Source organism: Coloeus monedula (assembly GCF_965178545.1).
Source record: "Coloeus monedula genome assembly, chromosome: 7".
Lineage (NCBI taxonomy): Eukaryota > Metazoa > Chordata > Aves > Passeriformes > Corvidae > Coloeus > Coloeus monedula.
In genome coordinates this window covers 13,619,496-13,638,992 of record NC_138787.1, presented here as the reverse complement: position 1 = coordinate 13,638,992, position 19,497 = coordinate 13,619,496, and the positions used below count along the sequence as shown (strand labels likewise).

Sequence of the window (19,497 nt, the reverse complement as noted above, 5' to 3'; positions counted from 1 at the left end):
ATTTACAAGCCAGCATTTTTCTTTTCCATTTTCTTGTGTGCTCCTTGAAAATGGACAGAGTTAAGGAGCATTTCATTTTTGCTAAAACTAAACAACTATATCTGAGATGATTCTGAAGCCAGATGCTTTGAATTTGGGAAATGCATCAATCAGTACTTGGTCACATACTTTTGGAGTTAGACACACACACACATATGCTTGGAATACATCTTCATCATATAGAACCAGCACTTAAACATGAACCACACATACAAGAAACCCAAATTTTCAGGAACTTCAGCATCCTACCAAATTTATTTTTTGCGCTTATTTTTAAGACATACATTTGAACTAAATTAAGATACCTTAAGATACTTGATAAAATGTCAGAATTATACTTTCAACTTGAATGTTTCTTTTTCCTGTTGTCCCTTCCATATGGGAATGAAAAAACAATTTAATCATTCCATAAAGATGTCCCCAATTGACAACCACACAACAAATTGTTTACCCAAAGTTTAAAAACAAAATCAGAAATTGTGTTGTTTTGCTTCTCCTGGGCACTGCAGAAAGCAAGGAATAAAATCTAATCCAGATTCGGCTATACTGACACTGAAGACTGCAGTTACATTAATATCCAGTTACATGGCTCTGATGTTGGTACACATAAAACTGGCTTAATCTTTTGAAAGATTCTGTGCAGTCATCTCTAGTACTGCTCAAATATAGAGAAGAAATCCTGAAATTCCCTGAACCAGCATGACTAGTTTTTAATATTAAGGCTTATAATGAAGAAATAACAAATAAATTTTCCACTCTCACGTAATTAATATGTAAATTCCTTTACTTTGCCAAATATAAACTGTTCTAAATGCATCCATGTACTGTTATGCACCTGCCTAACTGTATGTGTATAGGTCTAACTGTTTCTTATTTTTACTGTGCCTCGTTTTTAGGAAAACGTATTCTCCTCACAACTTGAGAATGTAAAACATTAAGCACAGAAAGGGATCTTTCTACAGTCTTTTGAAATACAGGTCATTTTCTAAGCTATTGAGGTCTGTGACACTCAGAAATGCCTCTGGAGTTGCCATTCCTCTAAAGATCTGCACTGTATATAGGACCATCAAAGCTGTCTTCTGAAGAACAATTTCCTTTGGAGACATTCTATGGGATGCTAATTATCTTCTGAACAAACAGTCAAACTATCCCATGAGTGCTAAAGGGCAGATTTTAACAGCAAATTAAGAAAAAGTTAATTGAAATAGCAAAAATTACCGATGCTTGCAATTAAATAAGACATTATCTAGGGAATGTCCAGATTTATTTGAAGTCTTTTTTTATTTTAAACATCATAAATGGTGTTCCTCCTTATATCACACAGACTCCTATTTACTTTTCCCTGCCAGTATTTTACTTGTTAGAAATGTACAATCTAAAACTAAGCAGAAAAGTAACTTTGGAGGGTGAGGAAGATAAAAAGGACAGATAGGTGTGCCTAGGTCTATATTCACAATCAGACAAATCAGCCACAAGGTCAGTGGCCTTTTCAAAGTTTTCTAGAGCACTACTACCATAACACCAATTTGGTTATATTTGCTTACATTTTCACAAGCAGCTATTGATTATGATATGTAAGGGGAAGACTATTTCTGCACTGGTATGCAGACAAGACTGCATTCTTCCAACCACCTTCTGTAGCAGTGCTGCTCCCCTGCAGTGGTCTTTTCCTTTTGTTCATCTATATTCTATACATAAATAGGGCCCAGTCAAGAAAAATTCTCATGTGTTCCTATTTTCCAGTCAAGTCAACTGGAAATTTGAATTTGCAGAGACTGATGGGCCAAATCGCCAAACTTTTCCTTATGTTCATTTTGTCACATGGACTTGTCACACACCTAACGTTCAATCTAACTTTGTCCACTCATGTAGGTACCACCAGTGTCACCTTTACTACTTGAGCTGCAAACCTTCTATACGAGGTCTCTATAATCCAAACGATGTTTTCTACACCTCAGTTTGATTTCTCAAATGGTTAACAGAATATTAAGAAGGATAAACAACTAAAATGCCATAAACCTCCTGTGATGGGTCCAGGCATTCCCTTCATAGACAACAGAGCTAAAGAAAATGCCAAGAGATTACGTAGCTCAGAGTTATTTTGTAAGGGCCACACAGGAATGCCAGACAGGGCTAGGAAGACATTCCCCTTTAGTCTTTCGGTTTCAGGTTAAAAAATAGAGCTGCAGTGCATCTATTACCTACTCACCTAAATGAGGAAACAGATCAGTGTCCAGCTGCTGTTTTCGAGTGCACAGTTTCACCAGTCTCTGTAGCCGGCTCATGCAGGACGAGTGCGGAGAGAAGGCTGTGGCTTTCATGAGGACCCGGTCAGTCCTTGGCGGGTCCGTGACAGGAGCCCTGGCGGGTGGCAGGAGAGGCAGAGGTCTCTTGTTAGACAACTGCCGCGCTTGTGCTATAGTGTGTGTGGTGGGTGCCACTCCCTGCATTGGTAGGCTGGTGTTCAGAGGTTGAGGTGACTTGCAGACTATGCCCTGCGGTAGCCCTGTCGGCTTTAACGAAGCTGATGAAGGTGGCAGATGGGAGTGCTGCTGCTGCAGAGGCTGCTGCTGCAAAGGTGCAGGAATGGGGCTAAAGTGCTCTTGGCGAACTTTTAAAATCTCTGTCTCTCTCTGGCGCTGCCGGTTTTGAGCCAACTTGCTCTGCAACTTTTTCTTCACTGTTGCCCCTTTCTTTAGGTCATCATCCTCCTCATTGAAAGCAAAGGGGTCTTCTAATTCTGCCTCCAGGTAGTGGAGAGGAAGCCTTGCCCCTGGAGGGGAGAGGGACATCCCATCCAGTCCATTGGGCATCTTCAAGGCCAGGGTGGGCACTGTCAGACTGAAGGCCATAGCATCCATCTGATGCCTGACCTTTACCTCCTCTATGGGATCATTCTTTTTCTTCCTCTCCTTTTTCGGTATAAAGCCAAGTACCTGCAGGTGGCTGTTGCAGTACCTTTCAAAAATAAAAGCAGTCAATTATTAACTAAACTCCCATAAGTAAAATCTGAAGACAAGACATCATTTAACAGAAACCCACACACACATCTCAAGCAAACATAAATTGAAACACAAGAGGTTTTATAAGAAGTGTACATAACTGCTTCTAATACAACGGGTAACTGTGGTTCTCCCAAACCAGCAGAAAAAAAACTTATAAGAGTGACTATTTCTAATCTTAAGATGTAAGATTCTTCATTCACTATTCATAGGAGAATCACCCATGATCATTCAAAATCTTAACTCTCTAATAGGGTAAATAGTCAAAAACCAAAGTGAACAAAACAAATGGACAGTCTGATACATAAAGCAGCAAGAACGCAAGCCATTAACTGATGATTTCAAAAGCTCCTAAGAAAAAGTACATTGAAGACTACTTCCTTTCATTTGCCTGTTCTTTCAGTGGAAGTAGTTAACATTTTCATCAATGCACACATCATTATTATTATGAATTCCACTGTAGTAGGGAGCAGTTTCTGATAAGGACAATCTCAATAGATATCTGCTGTGAAGGATCACTATTTCCACTTACTGAACAAGTAGCATAAATACTTAAATTCTGTTTTAGTAGTTTAATATGAAGAATTTTGATGCCAGAGGATTAGCCGAATGTTCTTCAAATAAAAATCTAGTTTAAAACAAATTCTCTGCTGCCAGAAAGCATTTACACAATGCCAGGAATACGTATACATACAATCCACAAACACGGATTTTAAGTTCCTCTAATATGAAAAACTTTCAAAGTCATTATATTAAAAAAAAAAGAAAAGCAAAAAAGTCTTTGAAAATTTGTCATGAAAGCTAAAATAATTATAATTTATGCCACACATAACATACTAAAAAGTAAGCAATTCAATTTTGTCTGATTGGAACCAGCATGTGACAGAAATTCAGGAACCATGATGTGATCCTTTTCCTGTATGCCACAGGCAGGCACTCCTGCCTCTGTAGAACCCACCAGCAATCAGATCAGAACTTGCCTTTGAAGAATCCCATCTATAACTTACAGCTTATAGATGACCAAAGATACAAGGAAAGAGTGATGTCTGCATCCAGGTAATTACGGACGAGATAGTAAAATACCCATGAAGGTATTCATTAAAATCTGATCAGTATGAATCTGAGAACTGTAAGTTTTGTTGAACAAATAGGTTAAAATTATATTATTTCTGGTCTTCATGGAGAAAAAAAATTGGCAGAAAAGCCCAAAACAACCCCCCAAAAAAGGTTTTAGCACTTTCATTTAGTCACTTTCAACTTGTCGACCCATTTCTAAAGAAACAATGTGTGAACAGCTTTAAAGGGTCCTTAAAAGGGAAAAAAGAGAAAGCAACTTCATATATGCTCTTTAATGGTCTCCATATATGTAGCTTCTTGAGAGACCCACATTCCTAAGGTTTCACAAATCAGAAAAGGCTGAAAATTACTGCTATTTATTATTGCCTAAATAATTTCTTCATTACATTATGTTTTAAGTAATAAATAAACCTAGATGAGGCAAGCTAAAAGCCAACAACTTGTGCAGTCCTTATTAGAACACACTGCAATACTGTAAATTCATACTGAGAGATGCACTTCTAAAAATAAAATTATATAATGAGGGCTCAATAAAGCTTCCCTTAAAGTCAACAAGCACTGTTTCCATATTTAAAATTAAGCCCTTTTAAAATATTTTGTTTGAACAGTTACAACAGCACTTTTAGCATGACAGAAGAAAAAAAAACAATAAACAGACAAAACAAACACAACGGAATTCTTTTCCCTCTTATGCCAATATAAAGTGTGTTTTGCTCAATGGCAATGCTTCCCTTATATTGTTCAGAATTTAAATTACTGTCATCCTGTGCTTGTGCTGATGTGAGGAGGTAGAACTGGATAGTCTGTTTTCATTACAAAAACAGTAAGAAAAAAAAATAAAAAAGGTGAATAAGTCTATGGAAAGGTAATAAGCTTGCTAAAATTCTCAGAGTTTTAGGCTGTTAAGGGTTTGGCTTGTTCATTTAACTCTAACAGAATCATTTTTATACAGCAGAGGATAAAGCTTTGGCTCTTAGAGCTGACCATACTGCATCACTAAGAGCCAACTGGCTCCTCTGGACACAAACCCACGGATGCCAGGCTACAACATTCAGACTCCAGTACACCCTGACTTGGCTCTGTGCTTTAGGCTCTGTCAACTCCCCATCTTCCAGAATAACCAAGGCTGTTACACACTTGGACTAAGAGGAGTAAGAAGTAACCAGGAAGAGTTCAGTCTTCTCTGGGTAAAGAAGACTGCACACAAGCAGTTTTGGCCAGGCGTAGCTCCCACTAGCACCAACTCAGCCTTAACCCCGTCAGGCTCTCGCTAGCCCTGCGCACAGCCAGGGGGGCATGCACACACATTTCCCCATCCTGCACGTTCCAGGATGGCTTTTTAGTTGGCCCTGGCCTAAACTGGCTCTGACTTCACACAGTGCTGCAGAGTCTGCATTAGTAGTTCAAGCTCCATGGAAGTCAGATTACTGGGAAGACAGGAATAGAACCCACAAGTAGCACACGGCTTTTCATATAGCTCTAAGCATGCAACCCATTAGGGTCAAGCTGGCCCTACAAGAGCCATTCCTGATGTCCCTGACTTAGAGGCTCAGCTTGTCACTTCTATAACCTGTCTGTGAGTTATGCTCAGCTGACAGTATCACAGTAAGTATCTAATACAGTTTATTTTCCCCTTCCTCATTCAATGCCAAAGGCACTTATTCTGTGCAGGTAAGGTCAAATTAAGTCCACACATATGGTGGGTTGATAACCATTAAAATTATCATAACATGAGGCACACAAAATGTGATGGGCTCTGAAGGCTTCAGCTGGACAGTTTCCCACATCCACTGGGAAGGCAAGAATTCAGACAGAGGTTTTTTACCTACAACTGTATACTGCTTCTTAGTACACCCCAGTTTGGTATCAAAATTTCTAACACTTACTTAAAAGACGATTCAAATAAACTGGGGAGCAGCTTGTATATTAACAAATTATTTAAAGATTCTCTTGAGTGAGGAGAATTAGAGACAAAACAGTGTTTAACCCAAGTAAATTGTAGTAACCCTATATTTAAAAATCAAGTTGTATTTCATTATCTTTGTGTGTATCTGGCTAAGAAAGAAGTAGGAGATGTATTCAGAGAAAACAGAGATATAAAACCCATGTGTGTATCATCCCACATATATATATATTCTTTAAAAAAACAAGATAATAGAAAAATCGGACTTTAAATGAGGCAATGAAGTCACGCACTATTAATAGATTTAATTTGTAGAACTTCAATGGTTAATAAGAAATCTAATAATATGGCACCATATTAACCATCTTTGTGGCTGGTAGCATCTCATTTGTTTGGGGTCAAGTGGTAATTCTTTTCAATTATCTGTGGACAGACTATGAAGCTATTGGCATATAATGTATGCATCTTCTTGAAACACTTTTTTTTAACAATCTCTGAAAGTATAAAAGAAGATAGCTGTCAGAGCATCATACAGCCTGCTTCTGATCATGTACAGTTACATGTCTAAAACTGACAGAATGACCATCTGACAGTAATTCTGTATACAGAAAATGAAAAGCTATGAGTGAAGAACTCAGACACTGCAAACATCTTTATATTGAACAGAGTGTGAAAAAAGTCTCCTAAGAAACAGATACAGGTTTGCTTGCCAAAAAAAAAGAAGTTTAGAACAGCCACAGTCTTATCACTAGCATTCATTAAATGTTATTGTTAAAATTAAACTCTGCCCCAAGAAACAGTCTTTTAAAATATTCTTTCAAACTATCACATCCTCTCATTTGAAATTAAAAGTTTATTTTCTCTTTCAGACACCTGCTGTCCTCTTCAAGTACTATAATGTGACACTCGACATGCAATTGAATTATTCTAATATAACATACACCAGATGTCATGACCACACTTCAATTTAAGTTGAGAAAAATCAAAAAGAACAAAGTGTGAACTCAATTCAAGGTGTAAAGAAAAATCACAAATTCCATGGGAACATATGAGACGTAAAAAAGTGTCATTGAGTACTATTACTTCTATTGTTTTTCAGTATGACCCCTGGTAAACAGGAACTCTGGCTCAGTCAGCTCTTGCATCTGAAATTACAGTGTACCATTTGTGCTAACAATTTCTATGACCATTTCTGTGAGCTTATTTCCAAAGAGCCTCAATTGTACAGTAGCAAAGAAACACTCACCGACTGTCAAATTACAGCTTAAAGTTATTCATCTTGTGCCATTTGAGCATTTGCCCTACAGCTTTTGACAAACATTCATGTTTTTTTCTCACTTCATCAGTCTCCTCAGCTGAAATGGCAGGTGAAGTGCAAGTTAATTTAGAGCACAGTCCAACTGTTGTTTCAGACAAGAGAGGGAGCTGTGAGCTGAGAAGGAAGTTATATGTAGGGCACAGTGGGAACACTGCTAATAACGCAAAAGGTTAGTGAATGGCAGCTAATAATGTGAAAGGTCAGTGAATAGTGGTTTGATTTTTTTTGGCATATTTTGTTCATATTTCATGTTTAAAAAAGCATTTCTATGAGAACGAGCCTCAGATAGTTAACACACACATTAATTAAACACTGTGTTACTGGCAAAACCTGCAGTGACAGCTCTGAAAAATAAAGTCATATATCGACAGCAGACAAGATTAGACAAATTCTGCTATTTCAGCCCAAGCAGCACCAATGAGACTGGTGTTCAGGAAGTCTTAAAGAGCAAGGAAGAATGCCCTTGTGGTTACAGTATGGGCTGTAGTTAAGGAAATCTGCTTTTAATTCCCAGCTCTCAACAATTTCAAGGACTATCTTTTGCAAGGAATTTAATACCTGGGCACTCTGGGCATCTTCATTTGGGCAGGGAGGGGGACAAAAATAAGGGAAGCAAAGAAGAAAGGGAGCATGTGGCACCTCCCTGGCTGGCTCATCCATTATCAAGTAATATTTATTTTATTTCAGTAAAACAACACTACAGATCAGTACCAAATCACCAACAATTAATTGTAATTCTGGATTTGTCCCTATGTGTCACTGCTCCCCGTATCCAGAAGATAAGCATCTTCAACTGCTTGTCCTGAAAAAAGCAGATGGAAGTGTGCTTTTGGCACTGCTGGCTAAACAAGAAGGCCTTTCTAAGAGCATGGACTGTGAGTGACAAAGCAAATGAGTTAGAACAGCTGATATTGTGTAGCAGGTTTGATCCACAGTTTATAGTGAATTTGAGAAAAGAAGTGAACTCTCCCATAAACTTCCTTGGGATTAAGTTACTGCCCTCTCTCCGAGTACTTGACTCCCACAGAAAATAAAATAAAGTTTACTGGTCTTAAAACAAAATCCTCAAAGGAACATCCTGGAATACAATTCACACAAGCCAGTTCCTCCCTCATCCTGAAACCAGGCAGCAACTTAAATAAAGCTCAAGCCTCTGTCCCAGCCACTTCCCCCTTTGCAGATAGGAAACCACAACTCACCTACGGTCCTCAGACTTGGGGATGGGGTTGGTGCAGCGTTGGCTGTTATACTTGGCCACATATTCACATTGCTTGAAGGGGGCAGTCTTGTCCTCCAGAACGTGTCTGATACAGAAGGCGTAGCCGTTAAGTCGCCTCTGCTTGCACAGTTTGGGGCTATATGAGCACAAGGGCTTATTGTCAACCTCAGAGAAGTGTATGTGTTTGCCTTCATACATCACGTGACTCTATTCCTTGTGAACATCAGCTGAAAGAACCAAAATATTGAGACAAATCACAGAAGGGAAGAAAAACTGCATTCAGTTCTAGATTGTGTGTTTCATTTTAGCCGGAAAGAAGGACCCAAAACAATACCTGATTTTAAATCTTCTGTACCATGTCAATGTTAAGAGAGAGCCCCAAGGACACCACTATCCTGGAATGATGATGAACCAAGATGAAGCAGATTGTCTAAGGAAAATACCAAAAGGGTCAATGTCAGTCAGAATAAAACAGATATTACTACAGTAAGTAAACAGGCACATGTAGTCACCGAGCCTGTGGTTCAGCTAGCATCCAATAAAACAAATCCATAGCACAACAGTTTTCAATCAGTAGTCATGGATCTTTGGAAAACGTGAAAGAAATTACTGGGGGAAGGAAAATTCTACTGCCACCACACTTAAATCACTTAAACATAACTTCACTCATCTACCAGAAGGTGATTAGAAGCTACAAGTTGAAAAAGGTTAAGTGTCAGATTAGATCACTTGCTTTCAGAAATCAAGCTGAAAGATGATTAACTCGTTTGATTGCAGAGGGTTTACTTCAAATATTTTTGCTTACAAAACCACCAGAGACTGTCTTTGCTCTGCAAAATTATTTTGTCAGTCAGTGCAACAAAGCTTTTTTTTTTAAGAAAAGCTTTCTTTACCACACCTGATGAACAGTCTTCAGATCTTATAGCGGCTTACAATTTCTGCAAGCATCCATATGCAGTCCTTCCTGAGGTCATCATGGTTCATCTCCATTTATCCTACCTCATTGTACTTATTTTAGCGAAATGCAGGCATTAATATACGTCAAATTAATCCCATCAATGCCAGGAGGGCTGAAATGTCAATTCAGCAAGAGGCTGGTGAGTTTTCCCCCTAAAGTAGATTCCTACAATGCAAATCCATGCAGCTATAAGGTACTTTTTCAGTTCCCAACATTATGAAGGTCTTTGGCAATCATCTTTTTAAAAAAACAAACAAAACCCCCAAACCATCCCAAAGTAGTTTCAAATAATATTAACGGTACATACATTCTGCAGCTACTCTGATGCACTAAACTTAACCTGCAAAAGGTAACTTTTATTCAGAAACGTCATCCTGAAGCACTGCAATGAACTCTTTTAAACACTGTGTATTCATTCAGTACTTAGTTCAGTTTCATATGTTTTATACAGCAAGGAAAGGAATGTTCACAGAGGTGATAATCAGAAAATATGTAATAAATTAGAGGCATGTAACAATTGTACAGATTACCACCTCAATGAACTTACTTGTTCCCAAGGCCCAAAATGGCAAGAGTAGAATTGCAAGGAAGAAGCCTATACAGACTTTGCAGGAAAGATGCACTTTCCTCACATAAAGGTAAAAGCCTCCACTTTCTGCTGTAAAAGAGTACCATGAGAAAATGACAAAGCACTATGGCACTAGGGGATCTAGAAAAGCAATTTTAAGTCACTAGGGAAAAACAAACCACCCTATCCCACAGAGTAAACGGCATAAATCTGGCCTTCATTAGCATATATCTAGCAGTAGAAGCAGAAAGACAGAAGGGTACTAAAAAATTTTAAAACACACTTAAAATTCTTGGAACAGCTTCACGTGCACATGTACAGCATACAGAGCATATAGAACGGAGACAGGTGCTACAGAATGTAACTACTGCAAGCGACCTGAACAGTCATTTGACAATAATGATAACTTTGTATTTCTTCTTGATACACATTTTCCCCTTCCATGCACACATGCAAGCAGGCACCCCCAGAGGCAGGGGCCTTGCTCTTTGCTTACACCAGACAGTCACAACATAAGCACAGACGCCTAGTCCAGTTCCAATAGCTTTCCCAACTTTTCTCAAGGCATAGAAGCACATACACTATATATATATTTGAAACCAATCACTGGAGTATGACTTTCCACATCACATCAGTCTTAGAAAGTTCATTGTTGACTGTGCCCTTCAAAAACACAGAATAGGAAGAGGGAACAATCTCTTCTTTAGCATGTTAAGGACCAAATAATCCTTTCAGCCACCTTGGCTCAGGCAGATACTGACATACCCTTCAGTATTATTGAGCAACAATATGAATGAAAAACATAAATCCCATGGGAACATGACCCATACAGGAGTTGTGGTCAGTGCTTCCATCCCACACGTTTGAGAGACGGACTCATCTATTACTATGGCAGCAAAAGTAATCAAGTGGGTCTTTACTTGCATCTCACACACACAATGCTGACAGAAAGCCTTTTGCTGAGGAGTCTGCTTCTCTCAATAGGTTATCAAAGCTTGTATTAGGTGGCATACTGGACCAGACATAAAACTTGAAAGACCAAGTGTATCTTGCAACTGGGGTGACCTACATTTTGCTCTCTATTTTCTTCTGGTTTATCACCTTCTTTGAAACTTCTACTATCATGCTCTGCAGAGTTTCTGATGTATCACTAACCTTCTCCTCTTTTGTACAACTCAGCTGTTATTTCTTTTCTGAAGGTTATCAAGCAACAGACCGAAGGGAAAGAGTTCCTCAAGATGGTTCCCAAGTAAACAGTGAGAAATGCATAGCTTGTGTGCCTCCATTAAGCTTCTGTAAAGAAACTGCTCCACAATTCCCAGCCACTATAATCCTAGACTTATTCTTGTGGTCACAGTTTTATTTTTGGATTTAACTCATAATTAAGTCTTATTTTTTCATTTAACTTGACTGTGTCAAGGCAGGCATAGTATTTCACTTCTCACTTGTCTGAGAGATACGGGGCACAAGTACAATGCTATATGAAACATTCACACAAAAATACTGACAATAATCCCCAGGGAAACCAGTGAGCATGAACATGAATTTTTGGGTCTATATATACACTAAGAGAAGCTCATGCAAATATAACCATGTTAAAAATCCTGACAGGAATCAATTAGTGTAACTACAGTGCAAGGAACAAGAAAGCTAATAAACATAGTAGCCAACCAATAGTACATCAAAAAAAAAAAACCAACACAGCAATTTTCTCAAACTTGCAATTATATCTTTATTGATAGATTCTTAAACAGACTCCCCAAAAGACATGAAGACATGTCACTATGTGGATACACTGCCAGGATCAGAGACTGAAGCTGGACTTAATCTAAAAAGAGCTTTTTCTTTTTACTTCCATAGCATACCACATAAGAGTTCATATGTGTGTGTGTGTGTATAAATATATATATAAAAGTAACAAAGACACTTAAATAGCTTCATTCTGATTTCATCTGATGCAGTGTTTTATTTTTAACAATTTACAGGAGTTCTTAACAGAGCTTTTTGCTGCTACGTAAAAAGTAGCACAAGCATGGAATAGGCACGTGTCACTTAACTGAAGAGAACTGAAACTACACTTAGCTAAATAGTGGGTGGGGGAGAAATTATTTTTGTCCCACAGGATTCAGTAAGAGATGACGGAAACATGGACTTCCCCTGGAAAAAGCAAATGCTTAAGCAGATGTACTTCACTATAAAAATATCAGAATACAAAACTTTCTGGAAGCTGTTTTCGGTTTTGCATTTACACTCTGCATTGAAGATGTAGAAGGTTCAACAGAAAAAAAAAATGTATGCCTGCACGTGCTCAAACGAACTTTAGCCACAACCTGTGAATGAGAAACCAGAAGCTGCTTCTTGAGGAACCCAGATTTTCCTTACACAACTGCTTCTAAATAAAAGATTTTGAGCTAGTCAGAAACAACAGGGCAAAGAACAGAAGGGAATCCAAAAATGCGTGCCCTTGCCAAATGATGTAAAACATGACTGAGGTTTAAAAAATCATGGTAGGAAACAAGGTAAATACAGAGCAGTCATATACCAGATCACACAATATAAGAACTAGGAGTACCTGATGAAGCTAGTAAGAGATTGACTCAAAACATATCAAAGAAGTATTTCTTTGCTTTTACTACTCACAGGTAGCGAACTGCTGGAACTTGCTGTCACATGAGACCCATGGAAGCAGACAGTATTATCAGGTTCAAAAAAGCAATAGAGAAGTTTACAGACAATGGGGACATAAGCGATGTACCCGCCACCATGACCAATTCAACAAACATGGGTGATGGAGGAGTAAGAGAAGAAAACACAAAAAAAGTGTCTGGGCTTTCATGCTCTTCCTAAATAGCATCACTTTTTCCTACTGCCCAATTCAGAACATTAGGTTGGATCCAAGCTGATCTGACCCGGCAGGGTACTTTTCACGTTCTTATGAGGTTACCACTAATATTTGTAACTTCATAACACATTAATTTCTCCCCTTGTCCCATTTTTTATTCTTGAACAGCTGACTGGAAAAAGATCTTCTCCCTCTGGCTAAAGTCCTATCTGGACATGTGAAGAAGAGTAACAAACCTAGCACCCCAGCAAGGCTTTATAGCAAGGACAGGCAGGAGACAGAGCAAAGTCACACTCTGAGACATCAGCACTTAAGAGCAGAGCAATTTGTCCTGCTGAGTGCAGCCACTGGAGTCTGTAAGACAACTGAAGGTGGTTTGCACAATGACTGCAAAAAGAGAAATGAAAGATTTCAATACACACAGGAATACACCTGTCCAATTGCCAGTACCTGCTATCACCCTCTGGAAGCAGCCAGCTCCCAACTGCTTTTGGTACCGGCTTTTCAGTACCGGCATTATCAGCTCCCTTGCAGAGCACATCAGCTCTAAAGACAACAAAGGTGTAGCACTGCACTCCACACACCCTCCTCCAAAAGAGTTAAACAGCCCTTCAGAGAGGCTGGAAAACAGTGTAGCAGCAAACTTTGGAAGACAATCTTCACTCTAACCACACCCAAGTACAAGCATTATGCTACACAGAGACCTGGTACCTGACATAATCTGCAGTCTACAGGAAAGTTAATGGCTTACTCACTAATAGAAAGCCCAAAGCGCTATAGCCTCAAAATTCAGATCGGCAATTTTGAGCAAATGCTGCGCTGAAAATATTAGAGTGTTTTAAATCATGTGGGTTGGTACATTCTTAAACATATGCTCAGAACTTGACATTCAATGTACGTAAGACCCTTTTAGGCAATGGAATCCCCAAATGCATTGTAAATTGCAAGGCAATTATATGCTGGTGGTTAAAAGATGTATAATTAAGAGGACTGAGCTCAGAGCATCACACACTGCATCCAAACAAAATCCACAACTACAGACGTCTTTACTGTGTTGTTTTGCATTTGCTAATAGTAGCCCAAATTTCCTGTTAAATTGCTTGGTGTGTTCATGACATCTCACAGACAAGGTATGACATCTCCATATGTTTCCAAAACCATCAGCTTGGGGCCAGAAGTAGAACACTGACCTGCAAGAACCTCAGCTTCTCCACAAACACAAATAACATAAATAGTAGTTTTGTCAATTCCTCTGCACCAGGAAAGAACAAGTACCTGCCACTGTCAGATCCATTTCCTGGAACTAAGCAAACACACAGAGTGCGAGATGTTTGGCAACATGGAATTTCATCCACTCCAAAATGAACAGAAGCCATAAAATTCATGACAAAAAGACATGTGTTTAAAGCTACTTTATAGCAAACTTTTCAAACAGTATTAGTAAAAAGCATACTTTTAAGGAGAAAACATTCATTTTTTATATTTCATAGTAAAAAATACCTCTCTTTTAAATGTTATGTTCTATCAAGAGAAGCTGTACCAAATCTAATTGCGATCAACATCAACAGCACAAGTTATAACTTCTGTCCCTATTGTGTGATCTAACCAAAAGTTTGGCTTAGTTCTAGTCTTTTAACAGCTCAATTCTCTACTACACTCAGCTACCAAACCAAGAATGCTGTAATTGTGGAAACAAGAGTCTTTTTGTCAGTAAAAGCATTCAAACTGAGACAGAGAACACTGGGAAGCAACCAAAGTCAACTATGAGAGTTCCTGTACAGAACACTTTTATTAACTAGAGTGCAGTCCTTGCTCAGGAAGGCCTCTGAAGTGTGGGTACTGCAACACACATGCAAGCACCCTGACAGATCAAGGCATTCAACATGTTAAGATTTTACAAGATATTTTTAGTTACTACCTGGAATAGTATTTTGGACTACTTTTTTCATATGTTAAGATCTACCTAGGAAGAAAGAAGCAATATTGCCCTCATTCTGCCTTTTTAGAAAGCTTATTACTTCAGCTCTAGAAAAAGGCAGTTTATGTTGCATAAGGATGTCCAATATATTAACAGGAAAGCACCAGAATATTGTAGGCAACACCAGTAAAACAGATTATGTTTTAGAATATAACACAATAAATACAGAATTAAACTTAAGCATTATTCCTAATAATAGTAACAGCTAGAGAACTCACAGGACTTGTAACTAATTACAATCAAGAGCAGAAAACATAACTATGATGAGGGAAAAAACCTCTTTGCTCACAAACTGAACAGGTTTTTTTTGTTTTCTTAGACCAAATGAACTTAAGCGAGAATTTTTATTTCAGCTGATTCACTCATCTGTACCTCAAAGTACCTTAGAGAAAACCTGACAAAGATACCTCAAACCCTAAAAAACAACAAACATTTAAGACTAAGAATTTTAGAAACTTCAGAGGATTTCTAAAGAAAAAAGATCTAAGATACAAAAATTCATAACTACTGCCAAGAGTACATTCCTATAGATTTCAAAAAAGTAACTTCCTAAACATGGCTATTCCTGACCTAAGGTTCAAGATGGGCTCTGTATCTTGAAAGTCTTTTGAAGAAGGATTTCTCTATTTGAGCAGGTCTCAGGCCCCAGTCCTGCTACCACATCCTCACAGGGAGGTTCTCATGCATGCTTATTTCAATGTAGTTATAAACAGGCCTGGGTTTTGCCAGAATGAGCAGGGCTGCAGAGAGGTAGCCTTCAGATATAGCAACAAATGGACCCTTTAGGACATTGAACATAGCAGAAATGTACTTTAAAAACATTATCTCAAAATACTGAAATCACGATCCTGAGATAAAGTAGAGATTAAACATACCACAACACACCTTGCATCTGTAATTGGGGGGGGGGGGGGGAGGGAGAAAGTCCAAGTCTTTTATTTATTCAAATAACAGATAACCTGCCCTTCCATATGAGGTTAAACAAAATACCTTTGTCTCATTTTTAGTCCCAATACTACAAAGACAAATAAGCTTACTTTCACACAATACAATATCATTCTTGCTTCAGTAGGAATACTCAATAAATAAACCAATAGAGCTCCTCACAGAGGAGCCTTTCAGCAGGTATAAGCTATTGGAGTTTCGGTGTGGTCTTAAATTAAATTTGTACCTCCTGATCATTTACATGGTATATGCAGTTCTGTAGGACCAGGCCCTACACAGAAATTCATTCACTCATCACAAAAATACTGAACATGAAAATAACCCCCAGTACGTAAAGTATGGCTTGCTTTCTGTAGATAATTTAGCTTTACATTTAATAAAACTTGTGTGATCTTTGTATATATTACAAACAGTTCATGCAAAAGGCTGAATGTCACCAGGCTGTAAGTGACAGCTTCATACAAAACACAAGTGCTCCAGTTCAGCCATCAGCAGTGGTACCTGGTGGGTATGGCCTGAGCATGAAACACTGCCAGTACAGGTGAGCCCATACCGGAGGGCACCTGTCTAGAACAATGCATTGCCCTAATTTTGTCAATTTTATATTTAAGTCTCCCAATCCTCAAAAACTGAAAGGCCTTAAAATAAACCTGCATTGCATGTTGTTGAGTAAGAAAGTCAGAACTAACTCTATGTATTTTAATCAGATGGTATAATATAAGGCTTTAAGGTGAGCATCACTGTCACTTCCAAAATTCATTTGAGGTTACTTGTAGAAAGCCATTATAATTTTGACCTAAAAGACACATTAAGGAATATTTGGCCAAAACGCGCCACCTCCCGCATTAGAAACCGGAGCTATTTCACCTGTGCGGGGTGAAGCGCGTTGGTGGGTCTTCCAGTGCACTCACTTCACAACTACCAGACGTTCTTTTCCCTGAAAAAAACGATCCTTTCATTTTCAGTCCTGGGGGGCAGCAGCACCTCACACAGACCCCCAACCACAGCGGGACCCCAGCCCACAGGGACAGTTAGGGTGTCCAGTGGGGACAGGAGAGGGGCCAGACATAGCCCTTGCTCTGTAGGGGCTACTGAGGCGATCCCTTCCCTGGCTGAGGTGCCAGTGGGCTGCTGCTCCTGTCCCGCTAACGGGTCCTGGGACAGTGGGGCGGCTGAGGGACCCCAGCCCGGCCCCGGCAGGGTTCAGGCAGCCGCCGGCCCCGGCATGTGCCGGGGAGCGAAGGTGCAGCCAGGGCAGCCCCTCGCCCCTGCCCCTCGTTCCCTGCTCCTGGGACCGGCCCGGGGCCCCACGTGCCGGCAGTTTAGGGGGCGGGGGGGGGCACTCCGAGGGCCTCCTCGCACCCCCAAAAACACCCTCCACTCCCTCCCAAAAAGTTGTGCGGGGAATCCACCCGCCGCCGGCCCGGCCGAAGGGGGTCACCGACGGGGGGAAAAGGGGGGACGGGACGGGCGGGGGGCGAACCTGCGGCCGCATTCCGGGGTCCCCCCGCCCCGCCGGCACCGTCCCCACGGCCGCGGGCGGGGGGTGGGTGGCGGCGGCGGTAGGGGAGTAAAGCACCCCAAAAACGCCGCGAAACTTTCCAGGCCGCGGCCGGCGCAGCCCCGCGGGACCGGCACCGCCTCCGCCGCGGCGGCCCCGCACCGGGCTGGGGGAGGGGGCGCCCCCCCCCCACCCCACCCCCGCTCATTAAAAGTCATTTCGGCAAATTAATGCCGCCCCCGTCCCCCCGTCCCGTGGCCCCTTCGCCCCGCGCGGGGAGCGGGGGGTTGGGGGGGGGGGGGAAGAGCGGCCACGGCCACGGTGCCCCCACGGCCTCCCCCCAGCCGCCCGGCCCCGGTGGCTGCGGGGCTCGGCCCGCTCTGGGCCCGGGGCCCGGCGCGGGGGGCCCGGCGGGGCGGGGAGCGGAACGGAACGGCCGGGCCGCGCCGCGCCGAGGCCTAGCGCCCCCCCGCCCCCGTTCTCCCCCGCCGCCCTTCACCTCCCGGGCAAAGGCGCCGCGCCCCGACCCTCCCGCTGGGCCCCGGCGGCCGTCTCACCCGCCTCCGGCGCTCTTCCCGGCGCTCGAAAGCTTCAAAAACCCCCCTGGCTCCCCGCACCCCCTACTGCGGCCTACGCCGCCCCGGCCGATCCCCGGCCTCGCGTAGCCCGCCTCCCCGCCCGCCCTGCACCCTCCGCACCGCCTGCCGCGCTACGCGAGCCCGGGGATGCAGGCCGGGCCTGGCTTACCTTTCCAGCTGCTTTTTTTTCCCTCCTCTCTCTCCTCTCCCCCCTTTCCCTCTGTTGGGCTGACAGATCAGAGTTTCCTCCCCAGCAGAGGGACTGGGAATGTGCTCGGGCTCTGTGCTGAGGAGCTGCTGCCCCCCTGTCTCTGAGAAGATCCTGCTTTTTGTGGGGAGGAAGCTTTGGGGGCTCTTTTATTATTTTAAAACTACAAAGTGCTCAGAGGGTAGGTGATTATTAAGGGGAATCCCTGAATATATTCTCCAGCAAAGAAGGCAGGGCTGCTGGGGCTGCTCAAGAAGAGAGCCAGCAGCCTCCTATAGCACCACTACAGGCACCGAGAGGACATAACATCAGAGAGCGGCTCCTCTGCCCTCCAAAACAACAACTTTCCTACCATCTTGGAGGTAGTAGAGAGGGAGAGAGGGAGGGGGAAAAAAAGTACAGAAGGTTTTTATAAAGTGTCAATTTGGAGGAGGGAGCCAAATGGCCAAAACAAAATATTTTAACATTTGTGTGACTTTTTATTTTAAATAAAAATAAAATACAAAGGCTTGTGGCTGAAGAAATATTTTTTTTAATAACCTGTAAAGATCAACTCTCGGGAAAAAAATTTAAAGGAGGTATGGTAAAATATATATTTTTTGTAACTTTGTTGTTCTTAAAACCATGTAATTTTTTTCTGTATTTATAAAGTTGATAACTTTTTTGTCATTGTGTGATGGTTCTAAAAATTAGTGTGTAATTGTGAAAGTTGGTGTAACTTTTTTTTTTGGTATTCGTAATCTTAGTAAACAGCTGAGATTTATGTCGGATAGTTTGGTGTAACTCTACCATAACGTCTTTATTTCTCTCAAGGCATTGTAAATAAAATTGAATGTACAGATAGGGGAAAAAAAACCCTTTTTTTTTTTTTTTTTACTTTTTTATTTCTTTCTAGAGTAGGCTATTTAGAGAAACTATGGGGGATTTAATGTGAGAGGAACCTGTGATAGATATCTGAGAAATTGTGCTGTCATAAATTTAGCATTGTCTACCGTTCAGGATGGGATGTGAAAAAAACAGAACTCATAGCAAGAAATTTGGGGGCAATAGTTGAGTTTTGGTTTTAATGTTTTCAAAACACTTTGCAGCCTTCTAAAAATCTGTTTTGGTTCTTTTAATGTTTTGATTTGGGGACTTTGTTCTTGATATTTATGAATATTATCCCTGACTTACTTACAGAGTTGAGAAATGCTATAAATTTATACTACAGTGTCTTGTAATATAAATTAATAGTATTTTTCTTTGTTGCAGATTCTTTTATTAGATTGTAAAAGATATATTAAATGCTGTCAAAACAATGTGAGATGCTGTGGTGTATCTATAGGTGAAGATACTGATCACTGTATTCAGCAGATCTGTGG

General features: G+C 40.9%; 1 protein-coding gene across 5 annotated transcripts in view; it reads right to left on the bottom strand.

The window, feature by feature from the left end:
- Positions 1 to 18,708, bottom strand: part of INO80D (INO80 complex subunit D) — a 46,170-nt gene extending 27,462 nt beyond the window's left edge. For 4 of the 5 annotated variants that reach the window (XM_082285160.1, XM_082285162.1, XM_082285164.1 and 1 more), the window contains exons 1-5: positions 18,098 to 18,708; positions 16,717 to 16,786; positions 8,893 to 8,988; positions 8,539 to 8,785; positions 2,249 to 2,997 (exon numbers count right to left, since the gene is read on the bottom strand). In XM_082285160.1, the coding sequence (XP_082141286.1) occupies positions 2,249 to 2,997; positions 8,539 to 8,756 (967 nt within the window). In that variant the 5' untranslated portion in view covers positions 8,757 to 8,785; positions 8,893 to 8,988; positions 16,717 to 16,786; positions 18,098 to 18,708. Of the gene's footprint in view, positions 1 to 2,248; positions 2,998 to 8,538; positions 8,786 to 8,892; positions 8,989 to 16,716; positions 16,787 to 17,907; positions 17,926 to 18,097 lie in introns of those variants that run through there. The other variant, XM_082285161.1, reaches the window with a different exon arrangement.
- Between the last annotated feature and the right edge of the window lie 789 nt (positions 18,709 to 19,497).